Source organism: Trichoplusia ni, chromosome 6, assembly GCF_003590095.1.
Source record: "Trichoplusia ni isolate ovarian cell line Hi5 chromosome 6, tn1, whole genome shotgun sequence".
Taxonomy (NCBI): domain Eukaryota; kingdom Metazoa; phylum Arthropoda; class Insecta; order Lepidoptera; family Noctuidae; genus Trichoplusia; species Trichoplusia ni.
The window spans coordinates 14,225,979-14,249,448 of record NC_039483.1 but is presented as its reverse complement, the minus strand read 5'-3'; the positions used below and the strand labels follow the sequence as shown (position 1 = coordinate 14,249,448).

The window sequence follows — 23,470 nt, the reverse complement described above, 5'->3', positions numbered from 1 at the left end:
ATGAAACTACTTTTACGGATTTTATCGCGGTTTAATTTTAACTAAAATCTAAAATTAAACCGCGATAAAATCCGTAAAAGTAGTTTCATTTCAATAAAGATTTTATCAGATTGAAGATAAGCTATCTGTTTTGATTTTGTGATTAGTAGTAGTCACTCATTTATGGCTAAGTGAAGTTTAACGCAATTAGCTTTGAAAACTTAAAATGAGTAATGACTTCGCACACTGCGTCCCACACAGGTCAATGGCAATCACTATTATTTTCACAATTACCTCACTCAGAGAAATGGTTGTTTGATTAGCGTGAAGCAATATTTCGTTTGCTAGTAACTAAACTTTAAGTAATTTGTTTTCTCACGTTGGTATAATAAATGTGTAACATTGTATTCATGCATGTTGCTTAGAACACAACATAACACGTTCAACGAATAGAAAATCTTGCAGCCATAAAATAAATAATACGATAGAAAAACGATTCATAGTCTAAAGATAGGTTCATTTAAATAAACGTCGTGACGGGGGCAGTAATTTATTTGTGTGTTAGCTTAAGCATAAACGTTCTGAATTGCATACGATTTGCATTTTTGTCCCGAGGAAAAGTTGTTTATTGTTATAATACTTATTTTGTAATCCGTTGTCGCGCCAGGCGTTACCGTATACAGCAGAATTTTAATTACACTCGCTCCATCCGTTTTCGTTCGCGGAGAGGTGCGGTTTATATCGTTGTGCGAGAACTTTGTGTGTAACACAACATATTGCTAGTTTTCGCAAATCCGAAGGGCTCGACATAATTTTGTGTAACGTACGTGACTATTCAATAGACGTAAAATCATCTATCGGCGTCAGCGGACTGCAGCTTTGTCCCGCACTTTATCTCGAAAGCGTCGCGTCACTCATGAATGCTATTGTGTTTCCCCTATTCAGGTCGTTATTTGATACGATGCAACTTATGTGCGCCTTTACGATTCCATGTTTTGAGGTTTAGTGGGTGGTGCGGGCGCGCAGGGCGATGACGGTGGCGCGATGGCGGCAGGCTCCCTGCGGTCGACTTTGTGGTCCGCTCGAGCGTGCCACCATCCGCGGCGGACGTCTTGACCGCAAACACCGCCAGACCCGCAAACCTGTTCTCTAGCCTTCAATAGACTCATCGCACATTACTATGGTCGCCATTGATGCGGTCCAAGATTGCTCTGAAAATTGCGTATGATGAGAAAACCATTCAAAAGTCAATTCAAAAGGAATTCAGTTCAAATTGCAATAAATGCTAATAGACAACGCATAAATAACTAGATCACGACGCATTGTTCGAAGTCAGACTACGTATGATTCATTCCCTTTAGCTGCACCCTTCATCGATGACTGATGCCAATTTTACTGCTCAGTGGAACACTCATAAACCACTGCATACATTTATAGCTTAAAATCGCTTTTATTGTTTGTTGTTTTTATGAGCCTGAGAGCATTGTTTATTAACATAATAAAATATATTAACAATCTACTGTGTGCTTGTCACCTATTTCAATATTGTGAAGCGCCATTAAACCCAATTGATTATTATACTCGAGGAATTGAAAATAAAATGTTACACCATTCTATTTTCCTTACAATTTTTATTCTATTCACTTTAATGTGTAACTAAAAATGTATTTCTCTCGTGCATCTGTGAACAAGGCTTGTAGTGGTTGCTCGAAGTGAGATTATTCAGAAAATAAGCTCATTATACTTTACTTTTTAATTTCTTTATTTTCGGGGTTTATTTAATAAGCCGTAGTTTTATTTACAATAAGTGTCTAAATAATGAAAGTAAATCACCATTTACTTTAACACCTATTAACAAAACTGCGCCTACAATGTCTGCTTTTAAAGTGTCGGAGTTTGTGAAATAGTAGATACCTAACGAGACGTAAATTTATGTTAGAGTTGAAATACTTCGTGACTGCAATTGATAACAAATTGAATTAAAATAAAGCTAATCCTTAGTGAATAAATGCTTATCGTGATTGGTCAGAATAATCATCTCCTAAATCATAATTTTATAAACATTTCTTTTAATTAATAACGTATTAAAATAAATTATACTGGTACATACATACACGAGTACCAAATCACATAAGTTTCGATTACAGATAACTGTTGTTTTGGTTATTAATGCATGTGAATTAGCATGAGTAAATAAATACAAGTGATTTATGCAATAACTCGTTTTTTAAGGTATTCATTTCATTGAATATAGGTACTATTAGAAATGTTATGGACGTATACATTAAACGAAATGTAGTTATATCACCTGATCAATCGCAGTAATAAGAGATTGTAAATTTCGTATATGATTAATTCCCTTCATTACTTTTTATTAGCTTTTATTTAACTATTGACCTCTAGCCAGCGGTGGCCATTACGAAAGTTACCCAATCCAAAAAACTAAACTGAATTTTCGTGTTGTCATTTGTATGTAGACGGTGCAGGACTTATGTATGGGCAGGTGTGCTTACTGTCGGGATGCCTGTGTAACAATGTTACAAAAGGTAATTGAACACCGGACATTATAAAAACATTGGGATTAGCATAGCCTCATTGAAAGTGCAGCGCATGTGTTGCATTGATTCGCTTCTAAGAAGCTTGTGTCGCAAAATTATCGTAGACAACACGACGCGGTTGGCGCGCGGGAAATGAATACGCCTGTCCTACGATTGCACTTGCCAGGTGCAATCATGATTAAATCACGACTAAACATTGCATATTCAGCTAACACTCTTTTCCACTAGTATAAATAAGTGAATTCTCAAAAAAAAGTATGTAACGACAGTTTAGATATAAACTAAGCTCTACAGTACTTTTCAATAAGCGGAGAAGTATGAATAAATGTGTTCTTGGCACACTTATATTCGTACCAAATATCATGACACGCAAGCTTCAAATTTTGCTGCGAAGTTGTTGAAACTTTTCTTTTGTTAAACTCTAACGAACACAAGGTGAGCTTACATTGCTTTGTTGTTTATTTACGTTTGCAATAACCTTTTATTCGAAATAGGAATTTAATTGGCAAGTTTGTGTGAAGCATTCGTACAAGTTTGATTGGTGCAAGTTAATAGATGTATTAACGAATGTGACCGTCTCAACCTGTATTCCTTAACAATAAGCTAATCAGAACATTGTAATGCAAGACAAGATTAAGCATGTTGGACAGGCCCCAATAATCGAGGCCAACACTTGTCACTGGGATTACGCCGAGGATCATTTGTTAAACGTTACGAACTGTTACTTCACTGTCTCCACTGTCTCTACACATGCGACGATTTATTTCAACGTCAAAATAATGTTCACTCGTATGAAGGGTTCAAATATTTGCCAAAAATATTTTATTGTTGATAGTCAATTTGTCTTAGCGTTATTTGAAAGGATTATATAATTTGTATTTTTGTGTTTAGATTTTTACCTTTTCTCTCGTTGAATAGTGGACACGGTCTTAAGGACAAAGTGAAAAGCGGTTATAACTCTTTGCTGTAGATAGGGCAAATGGGTCGAAGCGAGCTCCCCGCCGCGCTCTCATCCACTACTCATGCTGCCTGCCCGATAACATCCATTTCCTGGGTGGCGATCCATCACCTTTGCACCTTGTTCGTACTCTCACCATTGTTTGAATGTAAGTACATTCAGCTGATCTTGTATCATTCATAAAACTCTCTAATCGATCGGTGCAGGCTATCGGTTTAAAATAAATTTTATGGTAATGCACCCGTTGCAGCATTACGGATGTAGATTCTAATGTAAGTTTGGAGATCAGTTGCACAAGCGTCAAGTATCATTGCATCGTGGGCGTGCATACCGCTATCTGCTGATCTTGGCCCATGCGAAGCATGTGAACACTGGCTTGCTTTGCATTTGCTCATCAACAATGAGTGCGCCCAATAAAAGTATAAAAATATGTAGTGGGCTTTACTCAACTTCGGTGTTTATTCTGGAATTCCAGCCTGTAGTTTGTAAAATCGAACGGTAACGAAAGAATTAGCATATTGACTGGCAACGAGTGAAAAGTTGGAGGACAGTTGTGTCCCCGGCGTGATGCGACTGCAAGCACGACCGGGACGCATGTAAATGAAGAGTTGCACACGGTGTAAGTATTTGTCAGAGGCATAAACAATGCATGTAGGGCGCTCAACACCGAAGAAACAATGACCCCGTGTACACACACGGGAAAGAGCTATAGCACAGTTCAAACGAGCTTATGCTCCAAATGTATTTACATCCCAGAAGGGTTAACATCCAATCATAATAAGAAAACAAATATTTCACTTATGGGTTATTAAGAATCTTTGTGTTGAAATGTTTATGACGAACGTAAAGGTGTTTAAAATGAAAGCTTTAATATCGAATGTAATAAAACAGTTCGAAGAAACTAAGTTGAAGCACAAGTATTCATCTATGCGTATGTGTTGTCTTTCAATACAATTTCAACAATGGTTTGTGATATTTCTCACTGAAAATCATATAAATGTATTAGTATTACATAATAGCCAGCAAATGTATGATGAATACTAGAATTAAGTGAAGTTATTCATACGTCAATTATTTAACCGTTCTCTTGTTTAATATTAGTTTGTGAACTTTTCAATTTAGTGACATTCAACGACTGCCCATTAGTTGAGATTTAATGATTCCGGTCCATTTGCCTACTAAACGTACCTACTATTTAATAAAGCATTCGGTTACCCGCTTATAACAAGTTGTGTTGATGTCGCAATTAGAAATTGGTCTAATTCTTTAATAATTGAATTGGGTGTATGCCCTTTTAAAAACTAATAGAGCGAGAGGCCATAATGCTGCGAGTCTAATTGAATTATAGTTGTATGCATGTCTTCTAGTGTGGTCCCCTTAACATGTTAGACGAGACACGAGAGCTTTCATGTGAACTCTTACTACTAAAATGCGATATCATGTGCTGTTATTCATGAGGATCAGATTTCATCTCCAAAGACGTGTAAAAGTGTCGACACACAGATTGGGAGATTTATTGTTGTTGCTTTGCATGAATCGTCAGGTCTGTCTGTGTATGTTTGGCTTGCGAGCGCCGGCGGCGGCGCGTGCCTCGTGCGGTCAAATCTTTCGTGTATCTGAGATGCGTGCAATGATATCAAACAGCGGTGAATCAATCTTCCGTTTGTTAGTCGTTATCTAAGATCAGCGCCCACACCGCGTAGAGCAGAGGGTTGTGGTCAAACTAAGCGTAAATCGCTTTACTGCAGTGCTTGTTATATCTTCTAACGCACTGTTCGTATTAGATGACCGAACGCTGAAGCTGCTTTATTGCTTACGTCCAGACATATCGCAATAACTTGCAACTTAATTAGGGAACAGATGAAAGTAACTGGGCATGTTGTCGTTGAAGTTGGTATTTAAATTGCCGAGGGCCATCCGTTCTAAGATACCCGCGTTTTATTGCGGCCCTAATGAATCGAATTCATTGTCTCGCAATACAACTTAACTGTTCATTTATTGTAATGGTTTTTATAAAGCATTATATTTGTGTGATGTGATCAAGATGTTAGAATTCTCTCGGTTCTTATAATATTCACGATCACTTTTAACAACAACAGACGCCCACGCAATGTTCAGGCGATAATGATCTTGGAATCAGCGTAGGTCGTGTTTATTGGTGTGTACTACAGCGCTATGGGACATACTCATTTCAAACAATGTTAGTTAAATATGGACATTGTCAGACGGTTGCATATTTTGCTGTACACATTCTCTGCGTGTCTATTTACGTAGATATTTATTGAAAACCATACACAACCGTATATGGTTTTCATGACTTTATATTTGACTGCGTAACTACGTGGGTTTATTACTGTAGGTCTACTAAGAATAATTGTAATAGATAGGGTGTGGTACTGAAAGTCTCGATGCGATGCTTGATAGGACACGTAAAAGTACGAAGACACGTAGCAAGTTGGTTGTGACAAACGTGTTTCGAAATAACTATTGTTTCTGCGAAGGTCTCCAGTTTATAGTTGCAATTAAATGTGCGTGCTCTAGGATACGTCCGTTTATGTTGCTGACGATCCTATTGTTCAGTAAACAGCGATAGTAATATCAACTTGTTTTATGACTTTATAATGTTTTATTGACATCAAATCTCTATCTAATGTAGTTTATGTGTTGATACATAATTAAGAAGAAGCTCTCTAAACTCGTTATAGTTTAATTAAAACGTCTTTTCGATTCCCGTTCATCTTTAATGTTCATCAAAACCGATGATGTGTGTCAATTATGAGATGCAATAATTACAATTAACTTAACTATCATAAAACATAATTCCCTGCTATAATGTTCTGTAATTGATTATGTTCAGCTAATGACCATCATTGCTATTATTATTTTACAGGTGGGCCGCTTTCTATCCCGTTCGTGTAATAGTACCCTTTCGATAATGACTTGATAATAAATCAAGGTCTAGGATTTACAATTGACGTGATTTCAATTAGCCTTTGCCGTCAAAATGTTTGTTGGGGCAATAGTATCGATTACGAATCTCAATAAATTCTGTAACCTATGCTACAAGCGGCAAACTTACAGTATTGTTCCTTCTATATTACTTCGACTAGTATGAATAGTTATTATTTTTAGTCCGGCCTTTTTATTACCTGTTATATGTCTAGACATAAAAGCAGTGTCGCGGCGCGCTTGCGTCCCGTACGTACCAGTTAAATCCACTCGAGATTATAGCTTTATTCTCCTGCACCTAAATAACACATGCATTTCCGGCCGCACGCTATGCTCCTTATACGGACTATACGTGAGCAGTAATTACAGGAATGATAACTCGAGATATTACGAATATCTCACAGTTTAATGCGAGCCGGATCCAGGTTTCTATAAAACTACCGTTTAACCGCATTCCATGATTTAATTTACTTTAAAAATAACTAGATTCATATGAGAACAATTGAATGGGCTAGCATTTACATAAAATAATGCAGCTAAATAGATATTTCCTTGTAAGGGCCTTGTTAAACACCGGGGCGTGTCTAATCAAGCTCCATTTATAATCCCACGTGTAGCTTTTATTTTGCTACAGCATACTCATAATGAGTACCAGTTGCATCTCTTTTTCAAACTGTAATGTCAGAATATGATAGGTTGTGATGACTATTCAATGAAGAAATTGTTTTCTTCGAAATAAGAATGAGATCATAAACGATGCCCTGGCCTAAATACTTGAACGTTATGTTCAACTGAAGTGATAAAATAAATCATCATGGAATTGGCAGAGATGACGTGTACAGTGTGTATGAGGGTAGGCTGCGTGCCCGCTCTATGTCTGGCCGGGCACGCTCCGCGAGGGTGCAGAAGTCAAACGATTTATGTCCTGGTGTCGAGGACATGTATGACCGTCCATATAATTCGGATTTACGCCGTCATTGATTTGAAACCGAGATTAAATGCTTTTGTGCCGAGTTTCATGACATTCGACACTACTTATTGTTGATATACGATACCGCCTCCATTTGTTTGGGCGATTTAACCGTAAGAGATTAACGTTTTTTTCTTTGGTTGCAGGCTGAGCTCGTTGATATGAGGGCAGAACTGGTGCAAGCGCGAGCAGCGTCAGCGGGTAGGGTTTTTCTGTATTGTTACAAATATTTTAACAGTGAAATCATGTTAGATCCAAAGCCCTATTCCATTGTTCAAATTTATTGCAAAACAAGTAAATCATGTTCATGCCTCATTGTTGTTAGTTCATTTATTCATGCGGGGTAATAACGGAATCGTTAATTTGCAAAATAGTTTGTGCATGTCGCCGGATACTGTTATGTACTGATTGTTGCACATTGTTTTCTGATCGCATTGGTATTGTCTCTGACAACATCTTCAGGAAGAGATTACCTCAGGAATATCTAACTAAAAGGTTACGTGCTTGTTTTTAATGCTACATTAGCGTCAAATGTCTAACTCTTGCTATTCAAATGTAATGTTTCACTAGAAACCTTTTGCAGCGTATTGATATAAATTTATTATCTACTTTTATACTTTCCTTGTAAATATTTATGCAGCATTAAATCATTCGTTTATTGTGATTCCCAGCGATCTTTATTTTGTTATGTAACTGTTTAACGAAGATTCCTATTTGATTTATGATACTTTCATGACGGCACGTCATATGCTATCTTTTCCAAAATTGTCTCCCAAAACAAAATGAACTTAACGTTAACGGAGATAGGGTGTATTTTGGATTAACAATTGGTCCAAACAAACATTCGGTCTCATATGCCAATTGGTGTTATGAGCTTATAGTGTGTTTGGTTGTAGGTGGTTGTCAGGAGGGTGGCGATGCGGCGGGCAACGTGACAGATGCGGCGCGCGCGCGCTCTGAGGCCGCGCAGCTCGCGCGGGAGAACGCGGCGCTTAGAGAGACCGTGCTGGCGCTACACTCGGAACTATTCGGAGCTAGGTATGACCAATAACACTAACTATAACATATTTATGGGACTTCATAAACGATTTCTATACCAACTCCCTGGAAAACTGCCTGTTTGAAATAAACTTAGATTTTGATTTCATATCATTTAAGCTTCGAATTTGTCTTGCTGGGGAATCATTGGTGAAAATGAGTCAAAATCTATACGATTTTACCTCTGGACCAAAATTCGGTATAGCCTAAAGCACACGTAGGAACATAATAATCATTAATCACAAACCGATTTTAATAAATCTATCCAAAAAACTATGTGTGAAAATGCTAATATACCACTTCCTAATAGCTGCTGATGCTAAAAAAGCTATTAAGGTGTCTGTTAGTTTTTTATCTTCATCATTCATATAAAAATAAACACATAAAAATGACACGAGACATCATATCAAGTTGTGCAACTAAGATAGCTCCAAAATATTTACGCCCCGCCATTATTATTTATTGAGTGTTGTGGTAAGTCAAGACTCTTTTGACATCTTAAACGTGCTCTTTGAGTTCTTATCTATTATTGGCTTTTAAGAGTAAACTTTTTATGCTAAAAAAGCTAAAAGCTTTTGCATTGATTCTATAATTTACATTTATTTATTTATCTTCAAACATTTACCACTACAGGCTAACCCAACGCGATAAATACATGACCAGAGAAAGTTATTTAAATGGTTGTAAATTCAAAACTAAATGCTTTAACACCTTCTTTTGCGTTATTATAAAATGTTTTTATTTTTATTTTTCAGACTGGCAACAAAATATCTGGATAAGGAACTAGCGGGCAGAATACAACAGTTGCAATTGCTTGGCAGAGACATGCGAGCTGAACTACGAGATTCATTATGGGCTCAGGTACTTTATAATGTATTAAATTAAAAATATTTTTATTAATAAAAAAAACAATCATGTAAGATTAATTTAGGACAGTGTGGGAAAGTCCGACGTAGCAGACTAACTCGTCAACGAAATACGTATAACATTACCTAAACAAAAGTGGTAGACTTGTACTGGTTTCCTGCGCTCGTGATTCGTGCAGACACACTCAAATAAATTGGCAGAGATGAATTGTACACTCTGCACTCAATCGACCAATGCAATCAGACACAGAAAATGTCCTCGTAAGTAAACCGACCCGGAGTAAACAACTTGATGTTCACGTTTGCAATGACCATAAATATAATAAACGTCATTGTTGACCTTCCTATAATAACACCTATAAAATAACAATGTAAATATACAATTAACGAACACCTACTTAAAACTATGTACAGACTTATGCAAAATTATTTACTACAAATCAAATGGTAATCACCTGTTAAATGCCATTTAATTTTATATTAATAACATTCTCAACATGAATGAAAATAATAAGCATTTGTATGACCAGACGATACTTACAAGATTTCTCTTTCTATTCATATTTAAATCAAAACGTTAACTTTCTTTGGTAAGCTGGCGAAGCATATAACGCACTACAGCTCGTCTAGAAACCTGACGTACATATGTATAGGAAATGTTTTTATTACAAGGAAATAAAGTTCGTTAGGTTTCTCTTCAGTTTATCTATTAAACATTTTATGTGGATCCAATTAAATGCTAAGAGATATCGCGGTGCGTCGAGTAATGGAATAAATTTCTTTAGTAATTGCTAACTTTACGATGTCCTGAAACGTAGTTTTAATTATTAATTTCACAGCAATTATAATAATGGACGAATGAATGACGGAAACTTAATGGTACAACGATTGTTGTCAGGTGGAAGCGGAGATCCTGGTGCAGCGGCACAAGACGCTGGTGCGGGTGTGTCGCGGCGCGGGGGGCGCGGGGGGCGCGCGGCCGGCCGCGCCCGCGCCCCCGCCCGCGCCCGCGCGCCCCGCGCCCCGCACCGTGCGCGTGCGCCGCTCGCCGCATCTCGGACTCGGCATCTCCGTCACCGTGAGCCTCTGCACAATATCACTGCTTTATAACTTGCTCTGCTCGTTGTCGTAACAAATCATCGGTCTGCATTACATTATATTGAGATCGTTTCTAAAACGTGCACGTTTCAATGCAACAACGGCGTTTTGATGCAAGTAGTATTTCTCTACATGAGTTATTCCTGCCTATTCCGGAACATTGTGTATATTTTTTCGAAAGGCTCAAAAACTTCAAAGTCTAGCAAAAACTTTGGTTTTACATTTGTAATGTTGGTGTTTATATGTATAGGGCGGACGGGAACATGGCGTGCCGATCCTGATCTCGGAGCTGGAGGCGGGCGGGCCGGCCGCGCTCACCGGCGAGCTCTATGTGGGCGACGCCATACTCGCTATCAACGACGTCGACCTCACGCAGGTAACCATCACACTGTTACTGTGTATCTCGTAGTGACTTAACGTTACTGCCGTGCAACGTTTACCACCATTGGCGAGTGCGTGCCAGCATGTGGCCAGCCTCATCCTTTCACGTTTATGAGTCCTGACGGATAAAAGTCGGTAACTTTGCTTCGTGTTGGAGACTGATTTTTCTCTGTCGTTCGCCATATTTAGGGCGTGAGAGCATGTTCTTGCGCTGCGCCGCCCAACAAGTAGCAATATGTTGGTAGTGGTCCGCGGAACATAGCTAGTTAAGTAAGTTAGTACAACTAACTACTGTAACAGCGAAACTAAATGTAATGAAAATTTACAGGCGTGTCACAAAGAGGCTGTTCAAGCGCTGCAGAGTGTAAAGGGAGACTGTGCGCTCTGTGTGCAGTTCATAGCGACTGATGATGACGATAGACTATCGGAAGACAATTATAGGTAAGTCATGTATTCTAGAGAGAACTATAAATATATTAAGCAAATCTAGCGTATTTATTTCCATCAGTGGATACAAATGGATTAATACCGCGTGGAGAGCAGCATCAGTCGTTCAGAACGGTAAAGAGTATTCATGGGCCTTCATTTCCTCTCCTCGATGCTCCTAAGATTTATACATAAACAGCAACCTTAAGTACTTATTGTAAAATTATTTTCTGGAAGCTTTGTCCATTAAGAGTCTGTGTAAATTACAGTCAATTTGACATGTTTGCATTTCGCATACCATCTTCTATATTCAGTTTAGTATATTTTAGTAAGTGTATTACTAGCATATTTCTAGCATATTTCTAACATTACATGGGTCTTCTTACTGGTCACAGTTTCTTAATGTGTTGTCGATCTTCAGTTAAAAATCCCAGAATTTCATGAGTACTTTATTTTTTACGAATTACTTTACTTTTTGCATCAGGTTTCCCCTGTACCCTGAAGATGGCGAGGTGTTTGGTGGGGAGCAGGACGGCTCGGGAGCCACGCCTACTGCGCCGCGGACACCGGACTATAACAGGTGAGGGTAAACGACTAGCTAACAGTACAACATGATAAAACTCGCAATGTCTTAAATGAAACATAGAAATGTAGTAGCATGTCATTTTTTTACTAATTAAAACCGTTAAAACCTCGGCTATCCGTGCGGTCTGGGCAGTCAAATCCATTAATTACATTGTAAGATATTTATTTCTAAAAAGCTAATTTGTGATGACAGAATATTCTTTATTGAATGCCACAATAATTATATCAAACGGAATCGTAAAATACAGTAAAAGGTATAGTAACTGTTTTATTGCTAAAAGCCATTTAAAATACCTGTTTTATCAATTTTTATGGCCAATGTTAGTTTGCTAAGAAAAGTTCAAACTGACCATTTAAATTCGCGTGCAAATACTCTATAAAATTCAAACCTTGTTAATTAGTTCTGAAATCTACAATACATTAACTAACGTTAAAAAGGTTCTGAAAAACCCTAAAACATTTGGATTTTCTAGATAAATGAAATTTCACGATTTTTGAGAGATGAGACATTATTTATTAAAAGTAAAACAAAATTTCCATTATTTTAAGCAATATCTTACACCGTTAACCGTTTTTGGATATTCAGATTCATCCGTTTACGCATTGAATTGCTAAGCATTGTATATCAATATGTATAATAAACCGAGATCCAGTCAAACAAACTATCTAGGTAGTTTCGTTGAACATTATACCGAATTAAATATTTTAACATGTACCCTTGTAACAATAAATTAATAAATAAGGCACCTCCCAAATGCGGGATCTTTGCACAGCGGTTCACGTTGTCACTAGGAGTCGCCGCTTGCTTCTCGGTGACTAATCCAAGCGTGGTCCACCGCCTTACAAAGAAAATATTTGAAAAATGATTCACCACTGTTCTATTTACGTTGCTAGTAAACAGTTGAAGATTGAATAATTATATAGTCAAGAAAGACTCCCTTCTAAATTAGTGTGTACATGTCATTTTATGATACTCATGTAACTAATAATAATAATTATTTTCTAGTTCCTAGTAGTAGTAAAAAGTCCCGTAATGGCGCTGAAGTGCAGAAACACTAGAAAGTGTATTTTTATTACGTGTGCAACCACATAATTTGTAAAGTATTTCGAGAGGAATTTTGTAATTTGGCTTAAGATCGTAGAGATATTTCAAACTATTAATTCTTAACCGAGTAAATTGGTCGTTCCGAGAATGTCTTCTCTTTGTTCTTCCAATAACAAAATGTGTCTCATTGACGACGAAAATCTCTCCTGCATTAAGCAATTTAATCCTTGAGTCGCGGGTTTCACAAACATTCAAGTCACATGCACAACACTCAGACTCAAGACAAGCATTAATGGATCACACAAATGCTTGCCCTACGCGGGGATCGAATCCGCGGCACGTCGCGCACAGCGGGTTTGGTGTGGTGACCATCTCTCAGGCTCTATGCTCGCTTTTTTAATCTAGCAATCATAATTATTCAAACTTTGCTCATTTTATCGAGGTCGATTTTTCAATAGTTAGATGTATTATTCAACAGTGAGGGGCAAAAATATAAAGAAAAAAATAATACAATTGTACTCCTTTAGTATTGTCTAATAGGGCTTTTGTAAGTCAGTTATGATGTCAGTTACTTCACTACTCTGCATCTGATAACAATCCAAACACGTATATTTATACGATCGCCAGTTGCCAGTTGTCATTTTTTATTTCGGGCGTCGTAACGACATCACTGCGTCTGGATAAAATGATGTAAGCGACACGTAATGTCGATCAATTCACGATTTTCACGATTCGAAGTGAGAATACTATTGAATTACTTTCATATGATTATATAAATTCAGGATTATTTTCTGCTACATGTAAAGTAAAATTGTATTAAAATGTACTTAACTTAATTTCGTTATTATTTTCTGTTCTTTAAATAAAAAACTGACTTTTATTATTGCAACCAAATATATGTAGCTTTAAGGTTTTGCTTTATATTTGTTTAATTTCCCAAAACGTATAAGTACAGAGACGTCGATGTGACTGCGGAACTCTTATACGTTAACTTATCGGGCGTATTTCTGATGTCGAGCCAAGAAGCTTTGTTGTTGAAAATTCTCACATTATGTCGAATTGGAACTGCGCCTGAAATATGGCGCCGTTACAAAACGCTTTTAATTGTCCGCCAGAATAACACTCGTCCAACGCTCATAATCATATTTACAAACATTGTTAAAAATTCAACCTTATCGCCTTCCGTTGGATAACCAGTCGACAATCGACCGAGGAGTGGACGGAACTAAATCTCATATTGTTAAAAGTTTGGTTTTTGGAATATGCAAAATTGAAAAGAAATATTTTCAGTGCTGTGTCAGGCTGCCCTTGTAAACACAGGTTCGAATTCTTAGCATTTTGAAATTTTGTATTTTCGTAGACCTGTTAATTGAGGATTGCAAAGTATTGTGTGCTTAATCTTGTGATATAATCCTAAAAAAAAAAAATCGACTGGTTAAGAACCACTCTTTTTTCTTTATACAACCTTGTTGGTTTTTATTATTGACCATAAAGTATACGTTATCACAATACAGGCGTACGTCGGAGGCGGGGTCAGTGAGCGAGTGCGAATCAGACGCGTACCGCGCGCCGCCGCCCGCGCCCTACCCCGACTACAACAACATCAACAACAACCTCAACATCCTCGACATGGACGACGACTCCATCAAGATCGAGGCCCGCCTAGAGGTAACCATACTCATTAACGTGATACTCTATACTGTGAACATTGTCTGTGATCGTCCTACTGTTTCATAACTGCTCTTGGAAATGTACTCGTATTTATCTGTCAACTAGATCGTAAAATAATAATAAATACGTATTTCCAGCTTTTATCAAATTCTTAAAAAGATTTAAGGTTATGAAGTTCGGATTGAGGTCATGATTTTGCGTAGATTCTGAGAAATTGTGACGTCTGCGACAGTTCAAATAATTTAATACATTGATGTTTTATTGATCTACCTGATGGACAATCATTTACATGTGTCCCATTATGTGATAATATTGATTTTCTTTAAGTGTGAGTGTTTGTTTATACATAGTCATGTTATTTGTAAGCTATTCCAGCAGATAGCTGTACAGGTTGCTCTAAAACTGAAGCTAGTTTTAACAAAATATCTCAAGCTAAGCATACATTATCCAAATAGAAATCATTAAAAATCTACCTCCTACCTAGGTACATGGTTAAGTATAGTATAAGTAGGCTATAGTAGTAAAGCTGTGTGCTGGTACCAGTGGTCGGGCATCCCGCGGCGCGGGTTGCGCGAGGCGTCGTCGGGCGAGTCGGCCGCGTCCACGCCCGTGCACGCGCGCCCGCACAACAACAAGAAGAAGCGCAAGCCGCAGGTACACGCACCACACGTAGCACCAGTAGCCAGCTACATACAAAGCACAATACTAACTCAAAACATTTCGATTTAGTCACCGGTAGATGTCAGCACCAATTCTGCGATGCTACCAGTAGTCAAACAGCTCTTGGTTTCAACCTGGAGAGATTCTAGCGAGCCTGCTTGGCTACTACTGTTATATTATAGTATTTAATGAATAGGCGCAGTCTAGCCAATTTAAGCGGCTGTTTTATATAAGAAGTATCAACGTAACCTTGTTCAGTTCTGAATATTTTTGCTTCAAGAAGCTTTTGCCTAACCTTCAACTCTCCTCGAGATATCAAAATACACGCTATCGCACTGCACCCTGCTTGTGCTATATGTTACATATTCTCACGTCAATGGAAAATGAAATTGGAATATTTGGAAATTATATATTTTGTCAAGGACTTGTGATCAAATATTGTTTACTTATTTGGGTGACGGTAGCCTTGAATGTGATAGTAGTATTAAAATAGATGTAACGTGTTAATGGTTAAGGAAGGATTTTTAGAATCTCTTCTAACCGGGCGAAGATATCCTATACTTCTCAACTGACTTACTTTTCATGTCAGATAATTGTAAAGAATCCTAGAAACGCCCAGTGGTAAGTTGGCAAAAATGAAGCACATTGCTTACACTTCATTTTTTTCTAGACAGACCGGTGTGTAGAAAACTCGAACACCGCGGTATGTATCAAGTTGGTCGGTGTCGTTGGTTAGTAACTAACCCAATATAGACCCCTGTTCTCACGGGAGACCTTGGCTGTTCTACAGTAGACTGCTGGAGCGTAGCCAGTGTTTCACTAGAGATTGCATCAAACTGCATTCCTTGTCATTATTAGTTGTTTTACATTAATAATGAAGTAGAGAACATGTTTCACCAGTTTTTGCCAAGTAGTATTAGCTCTATAGCTGCATAGAATTAGTTTGGCGTTGGAAGTGGATAGGCGTATGTTGTACGTATTGGTTTGTTGAAGGACTGGCGCACTAAGGGCGCATACCGACCGGTCGAGCTAGACGCTCCCTCCTCAGACGAGCCGCAGACAGAAGCGCCCAGCGACAACCTGCCAGTTAATGACGGTAAGGATTTTTTCTATTTTTACAGTACTAAGTACTTCATATTATTTCTAAATCTTTTTTTTTGTTTCTAGCTAGACAGGTATGCAAATTTTTAACTTTTTTTATGGTAATTGCTTATTGTCTCGATAAATAGTTACTTGAAATTAGTAACTATACAGCAACCGGAATTGTTTCCAATACCTAACTATTGATTTGCTTGCAGTGCCAGAGTCACCGGTAGCGCCAGTACCGCCCGCACCGTTGGAGCTCGCGCAGCCACCCCTTATCGACATCGATTCAAAAGAGACGAAGATAAACAAGCCGAATGGAGACATTAAACCCCTTAGGAGAGAATCTAAAGGATTCAGGTAAATAACAATACGCGGTACCCTAACATTTTGTTAACATTAACATAAGCAGGCTGATGATTTTCAGAAAACCGCTAATGATTAAAGTCATTCTTAGGATTCCTGCATTGTTTCGAATAATCTGATATTACAGTGAAGTATATTGGTCCCGCAGGATAGGGTCGGCGCGGCGTGTGACGGAGGGCGGCGGCGGCGGCGTGCTGCTCAACGGCGAGGCGCACGCGGCGCACGTAGCGCACGCCACGCACGCAGCGCACGCGACGCACCCGACGCACGCAGCGCACGCCACGCACGCAGCGCACACGACGCACACGGCGCGCGGCCCGGCGCGGCTGCTGGCGGGCGGCGGCGACCCCGACTTCGGCACGCCCGTGTGAGCCTCGCGCCTGCACTTGCCGCTCGCTCACCCTAGTTTGGCCGCCGATCGACGTACTTAGTACTCTTCGATCTCAATTTGCGTGCGTGTATTGGCCTACCGAACTTAGATATTAACAGTATTTCTTCTTTTACGCCCATGTGATACATTATTTTGAGTGCTTATCATTTGATTTCGTTTACGATACGATAAAAGATGTAGTTAATGCGTAGGGTTGCGCTCGGTCGCTTTTGTGTGTCAATAATAATAGCGATCATGAGACTTGTCGATAACTCGACTTTTTGATCTCTAACGCGAGCTTTCATACGATGTGAGCGGGAATTACCATTGTAAGCAGCTCAAAGTTTATCCATTTGTTGATGATTTTGCGTTTAGTAATTTAGATCGTTCTTAATTTTGTTTTGGGCTTTAAAATCGAACTTATTTAGATATAACAACATTTTGGCTAAGTCCAACGAAAATATGATTTATGTGTAATGCACAAAACTATGATTGCCAACTAAATATTGATGGATGATGTATTTGACACCTAGTATGTAAACGATCATTGATTTCTTTCACAAACAAGAGCTAATCGGACATTAAATATTGTCAAGTTGCCAACTAGTATAGTGTTACTAGACTCGAATCGGGTTCAACGTGATCGATGACGCCGGCCGGAATGCGTCAGCTGATATTATTTGATGTCTGTTCAGTGCACTCGGAGCTCGACTTAGGCCAATTATATTGATATCTCGTCCATCATCGTCTAGTAACAATCTCTTTGTACTATTTCCAGTTAAGATTTATACCTTTAGCATATATATTTAGTTAGAAAATTAAAAATTCTCGCATCGGGAGCGTCTCAGCCTGATTATGTTATTTTTTGTTGTTTTATTTATTTTTATATTATTTTATGTGTACATATAGTTTTAGATTTCGTTTGTATATTTGGATATATTTAGAAAGGTTCTACTAATACAATATTTGAGCGAGTACATGTACTTCAAATCAGCGTGATGACTGATAAGTTAAATAGTTAAAAATAACCATTTTGTACATTCCTAACTTACCTACGTGTGTATGTTTATTGACAAGCGAGGGTAACTATGAGATTTGAAAATTAAGTAAATGAGAGGCGTTAATACATAAGATGTTATTTATATCCAAGTAAATAATATATTTATTTTAACCGATATTTTATGTAGATATGAAATCCTGTACGACATTCATGCGCCGGACGGTACACGGTGACTATAATTATAATACATATCAGCACGGCTCACTGAGCATAAAGACTAACTGACAACTGTCTAGTGAGCTGGACGCCCGCCAATAATATTTCCGCACAATATTCTCATATGTAACCGTGTGCGTACGTTCACACGACCACACGAACAATTAAAATTAGAATAACAATTTAAAAATAAATATTTTAAATTGATTTAATTACTCCAAATGTAAGCGTTAAACATTTGACGGCTAGAAGATTGATGATTTATCTTCGCAATACGGCTCTAATTGTTGTAATATTGGAAAAATTAAAACGCAGTGATGAGTTCTTTGTAGTTAGTTATATTTAAGACAGTCACACGTGCCCACGTAATCGTACGCGTCGTGTCAACGTCTCGTAATGTTTTTACAATAGTCACAATAGACTTATGTAATGGCTCATAGATTTAATGTGTCTCGCTAGACCGCAGTCAAGTCAATGACATGCACGTGATCTTTAAAATTGATAGATCGATTTAATTGCAGCTGCATTTCACTCGCTGTTGAGTGCCGCGCTACTTTGTTCTTAGCATAAAGGGTACAGCTACGAACAAATTTGCTTTTTAAAAATATTTCATTCTCATGTTCGATGTTCGATTTTATGAGTATCGTTTCCACCTTGTTACTTATGTTTACTGTCTACATATTCATAATAATTTATAATGTCTCTTCTACATACCCGTACGAACATTCCACGCCTGCTCTTGTCGCGTTTTCATGATTTGCTGCGATTTTGTATTATATTTTTATTTTATTTACATCTACATGACAATATGCCTATGTATTATAAATAAACGTATTACATTTTTAATTAAAAAAAAAAATTGTGTTTTATTGAATACCATTGGTTTCGATATGGGTGGCTGTGGCAGGAGAGAGATTAGGGAGAAAGGAGCAGCTCGCGTGCTCGCAAGCAAAATAAATAAGTATGTATGAAAACGCTTCCATAAGTTTCATAAACAAAGCCAACTGATTCCGCCTAACTACTGAAGGCCGTATAATTTACCTACGTACTTAGGAATTTTCGATAGGTTATGAAAAATAAGAATTAACAAGAACACAGCTATAAATAACCTTTGAATTATTAGTTTGCAGTTCCTACCAAACGACCGAGTAACTTGCAATGATATCAAAAACTCCAATTAATGTTGTTTCTGAAAGCACTGAGTTCAGCAAACACTATACCACAGAAGAGGTCAGGTTCTCAGGTAGCTCTATCATAATAATAATATGTCCGGCTTCTAACCATACCAGTGTTCACTAGTAGACTTCATAATAAAACAAAATTGACCTAGCAATTTGAATTTTGAAATTAGCGCTCTCTTGTATTTGCATAACGATACCGTAAAACGAAACGTACTTCAGTGTTACCTAGAAATGACTATTGTTATTGAAATGGTGTTTTAGAGAAATCAAGTTTGGGAATTGCCACGAATTTTAAAGTAAAGCGTTTTTTACTACAAATATGTTTCGGATTGAAAATGACGTAAGACTTACCTAGAGTACCTGAGCCGGACACCCATAAATCATTGCAGAAGAAGAACTAGTATTAGATTGGAACTTATAATTGGCTATTGTTTACAAACTGAGCATATTTTTTTTTTTTTTAATTTAATTTTATAATTTATTCCGCTTCTACTTTAAACCTATTAGTGTCCAAATTTCCATGTACAATTTGGTTACGTAACAGTCTATTTTGGCGGAACTCGGTCTTACCAATATTGGATGTCGTCTTGAGAAAAGTAGAAATCAACAAAATTTAACTTTTATTTTTAGATGCTGGACAATTAGTCCGTCTCATTTCACCTTTCAGAGACAATTTACTCGTCTTAAATCGTTCAACACATTAGCATAGTAGAAATAGTCAAACTTAAGCTGGTCACACTGTACCTGTCACCTATCCTGTAATTATTATTATTGAAACAGATTGTCTAATGGCCAAGCCTATTTTTCTCGTGTAATAATTTTTGGTGATTGTTATTTACGTTTGTTATTGTCCATATCGAAAGATTTTCATAATGGTTGTTAAAGTTTATATCAGTGGTATTTCTGGAAACAAAGAGGTATGTTTAATATTAGAAAATTCCTGGGACGGCCGGGCTTTTTTGTCGACTTTTTCCAAAGCTGATTCATATGATGATTGTTTTCGATTACGTGAATTGGGATACTTTTAGGTGAAGAAACGACAGCAACGGGTCTTGATGATCCTTGATTCGAAAAGCATAAAATATGATGTCATTGACATAACGGAACCAGGAAAGGAGGCAGATAAAGACTTTATGCAAAGTAACTCTAAGTCAAACGGTGGGACCGTGAGTGACCCCAACCCTCGGTCGCCGCTGCCGCCGCAGATCTTCAACGAGGACGAGTATTGCGGGGTAACTATTGATAATATTGTTATCTTTTTCATATCATTAAGATAAATGAGTGAAATTTATTCATTCATTTATAAACATTAAGCTACCTAAATGACATGGTATTTTTGGTATGTTGCCATCTGTTTGTATTTTGATTTTATAATAGTATTAAACATTCCTTACTGTTTTGTTTATAAAACTTCTTTGTTTAAATAATTTTAAAGCATGAATGCATTAATTTCTTTCATATCAATTGGTATGATATAAACAGTTTATAAACAAAGGGTCCTGTAGCATTTATGTTTGTCTTCTAGGATTATGATCAGTTTGACCTTGCAAATGAAGTTGATACTTTGGAACAGTTTTTGAAAATGGAAGCACCACCCGAGGAGCCTCCACAGGCTGAAACTGAACAGGTATGTGAATATTTTTCAATATTTTTGGATAACTTCAGCAAATATTAAATAAAATCACAAAACTAGGGATTGGCAAACAAGGACATGCACATTATAATATTACCTCATTGAATTATTGATGCTTTGTTCTAATTTTGGCTTCCATGTGCCATTGTCCTCATTGTTGTTTGTTGTTATTAGGAAAAAGCTGTTAATGGTGATGTGGATGCTGATAATGAAAACAAAGAGTCTGAAATTAGCAAAACTGAGGAGGCTGAATCTACTGAAACTGGTGATGACAAAGAGAAATCACCTGAGAAAGAAGGAAGTCCGGTCAAAGAAGCATCACCTGTAAAAGAAGTTGCCTCTAAAGAAGGCACACCTGTAGAAGGAGAAGATGAAGAAGCCAAAGGAGATTCTAAAGAACCATCTCCTGAAAAAGACACAAATGAGGAGAAAGCCAAGTCCCCAGAAAAAGAGATTGTAGAAGAAGCTAAACAGGCTTCCAAAGAAAGCTCACCTGTAAAGGAGGCTGTCAATGAAAATGGCACAGTCAGTTCTCGTGAACACTCTCAAGAAAAGGAAGCAGTGGCTGAGGAACAAACAGAGACTGTAGAACTTAAGAAAGATAATCCCTCAGAGGCTCTGATCCAGAGCGAGCAGATAGCTGCGGCTGAATAATGGACTGAACATTTACTTGCTTTTCAGCTCAAATCAATCCCTACTAGCTCTAAGCAGCACTATTCATTAAGTTCTGTTATTTATAACACACATCATCATCATCACTTCTTTGATATAGTCATTGTATATAATGCAAAGAAGTATTTGTTGAGTATCATGTTATGTGGCGATGTAAAGTTACGTTTTCTAATTCAAGTGGCCTATTATCGTAATCATTAGAGGTATGTTATAATGAAATTAATAAATTTTTCTATGAAGTTCCAGAGTAAGAATTCTATTTAACAATTTTATCCTGCATTAAGGCTTGTATTATTTTTAAAGTATTAATTTTTATTTACAATTTGCTAATGAATTGACTCTTTTTTACACATTTTCTATGTGATTGTTAGAAATACAAAATATTGTTCATTTTATAAGTGAAAGTAAGTCATTAGGGGAATGATCCTTTTGCTTTTACTTGTTTAGTTCGATGCAATATAAAAATGCAATCACTTCGACTAGACTGCCATGAAATATAGTATTATTTATTTAAATTCATTATTTACACTGTAACAGCATAAATGATCATTCTCTGTGAAAGTGCACAGCTTTTGATTGTAATGAAATCACTTCTTAAAAATTATCACCTTATTAATTTTAATTAAAGACAGTTTTTTTTAACAATTTTTTCATACGAATTATATAAAATACAAACAAACAAACTTGTGTTTAGTTCTTAATTATCAAATATTTAGTTTTTATGATGAAAACGAAAGTAATTGTTCACGCTATATTAACATGTAGAGTAAGATTCGGTGATTGCTCAACATGAACTAGTTTAAAGTTCAGACGCGCACGAGGTGTGAATTATTAATTAGAATATTTCAAATAAGGTTCATTTTTATTCTTCAGTCAATGTCATTGTGTATGTTAAGGATGTATCTGTTATTATGACTTTGACATAGCGGTACCTTCATCATAAATAAAACCAGTGCAGTGTAATGAGCTGGTCAGTGTCACTCAGGAAATGTGACACTGAAGTTTTAATATACCTACTATACTATGCAAGGTAGCTCTGTTTGGCTCTCGCGACACAATACCAACTAAAAGGATGCTGGCGCTTAGTCCCCCACGGAAATGATTATTATACTTTATTGGCTGTTTAGCAATGACTATATCGCTTATTCTTCTAATGCTCATACCGGTTAATTTTGTTGAAAGTCGCAACTATAACCAAATTTTAAACAATGATTAACGATTGTTCCGTGGTTTCTTTTATCTTTTGTACCGTTGATTGATGTAAAACCAGTAGGTAGTCAAAGTTTGAACCTACACGCTGCTGACGTGGTTTAACAAACCTTTTTTAAGTGTCAAATGTGCATTCAAAAGGGTATTCACTTCTCTCTGCTAGTAATAACTACAGTGTAATATTCAATTGACTTCAAAAAGACATTGGTGCGTGCCGGGATTCGAACCTTTTTGACTTGGCAGTGCAAGTCAAAAAGTACAGAACCTATTATAAACAGTAACACGGGTGTATGTTTTTGGGGGTCGCATTCAATTTCTTGTACAAAACACTGCTTTACTAGAATTATTTTAGTTAATTATATTAATCTATTTTACCTCATAAAACTTCCGAAACTATTTTAAAACCTTGATTCGAGCCACCCCGAAAATGCCGAAACCACCCTGAAATGTTGCGTGGAAATAAAAAGGACTTGAAATTTAATCGTCTACACTTTCAAAGCATATTAAATTTCGTACATAAAGCGAATAACTAAAACAAGAACGTTCAAGTTCAGTT

General features: G+C 37.2%; 2 protein-coding genes across 2 annotated transcripts in view; both read left to right on the top strand.

Moving 5' to 3' along the window:
- Nucleotides 1-17,004, top strand: part of LOC113495176 (Golgi-associated PDZ and coiled-coil motif-containing protein-like) — a 39,526-nt gene extending 22,522 nt beyond the window's left edge. The window contains exons 3-15 of the mRNA XM_026873784.1: nucleotides 7,561-7,615; nucleotides 8,311-8,452; nucleotides 9,208-9,313; nucleotides 10,217-10,396; nucleotides 10,667-10,792; nucleotides 11,126-11,238; nucleotides 11,708-11,803; nucleotides 14,368-14,521; nucleotides 15,068-15,178; nucleotides 15,855-15,887; nucleotides 16,178-16,280; nucleotides 16,483-16,627; nucleotides 16,782-17,004. Coding sequence (XP_026729585.1) covers nucleotides 7,561-7,615; nucleotides 8,311-8,452; nucleotides 9,208-9,313; nucleotides 10,217-10,396; nucleotides 10,667-10,792; nucleotides 11,126-11,238; nucleotides 11,708-11,803; nucleotides 14,368-14,521; nucleotides 15,068-15,178; nucleotides 15,855-15,887; nucleotides 16,178-16,280; nucleotides 16,483-16,627; nucleotides 16,782-17,004 — 1,587 coding nt within the window. The remainder of the gene's footprint in view (nucleotides 1-7,560; nucleotides 7,616-8,310; nucleotides 8,453-9,207; nucleotides 9,314-10,216; nucleotides 10,397-10,666; nucleotides 10,793-11,125; nucleotides 11,239-11,707; nucleotides 11,804-14,367; nucleotides 14,522-15,067; nucleotides 15,179-15,854; nucleotides 15,888-16,177; nucleotides 16,281-16,482; nucleotides 16,628-16,781) is intronic.
- A 3,141-nt stretch (nucleotides 17,005-20,145) lies between these two features.
- On the top strand, nucleotides 20,146-22,388 carry LOC113495051 (SH3 domain-binding glutamic acid-rich protein homolog). Its single transcript, XM_026873631.1, has 4 exons — nucleotides 20,146-20,317; nucleotides 20,429-20,632; nucleotides 20,926-21,027; nucleotides 21,208-22,388. Exons 1-4 carry the CDS (start codon nucleotides 20,273-20,275, stop codon nucleotides 21,685-21,687), a joined length of 831 nt encoding a protein of 276 aa, XP_026729432.1. The 5' UTR covers nucleotides 20,146-20,272; the 3' UTR covers nucleotides 21,688-22,388.
- Nucleotides 22,389-23,470: the final 1,082 nt, after the last annotated feature.

What these genes read in the sequence shown, in the direction of transcription:
- LOC113495051 (XM_026873631.1), top strand. Translation starts at nt 20,273, where the DNA reads ATGGTTGTTAAAGTTTATATCAGTGGTATTTCTGGAAACAAAGAG. An exon ending in GTATTTCTGGAAACAAAGAG is followed by an intron (nt 20,318 to 20,428) that starts GTATGTTTAATA and finishes GGATACTTTTAG; the next exon opens with GTGAAGAAACGACAGCAACG. An exon ending in CACAGGCTGAAACTGAACAG is followed by an intron (nt 21,028 to 21,207) that starts GTATGTGAATAT and finishes TGTTGTTATTAG; the next exon opens with GAAAAAGCTGTTAATGGTGA.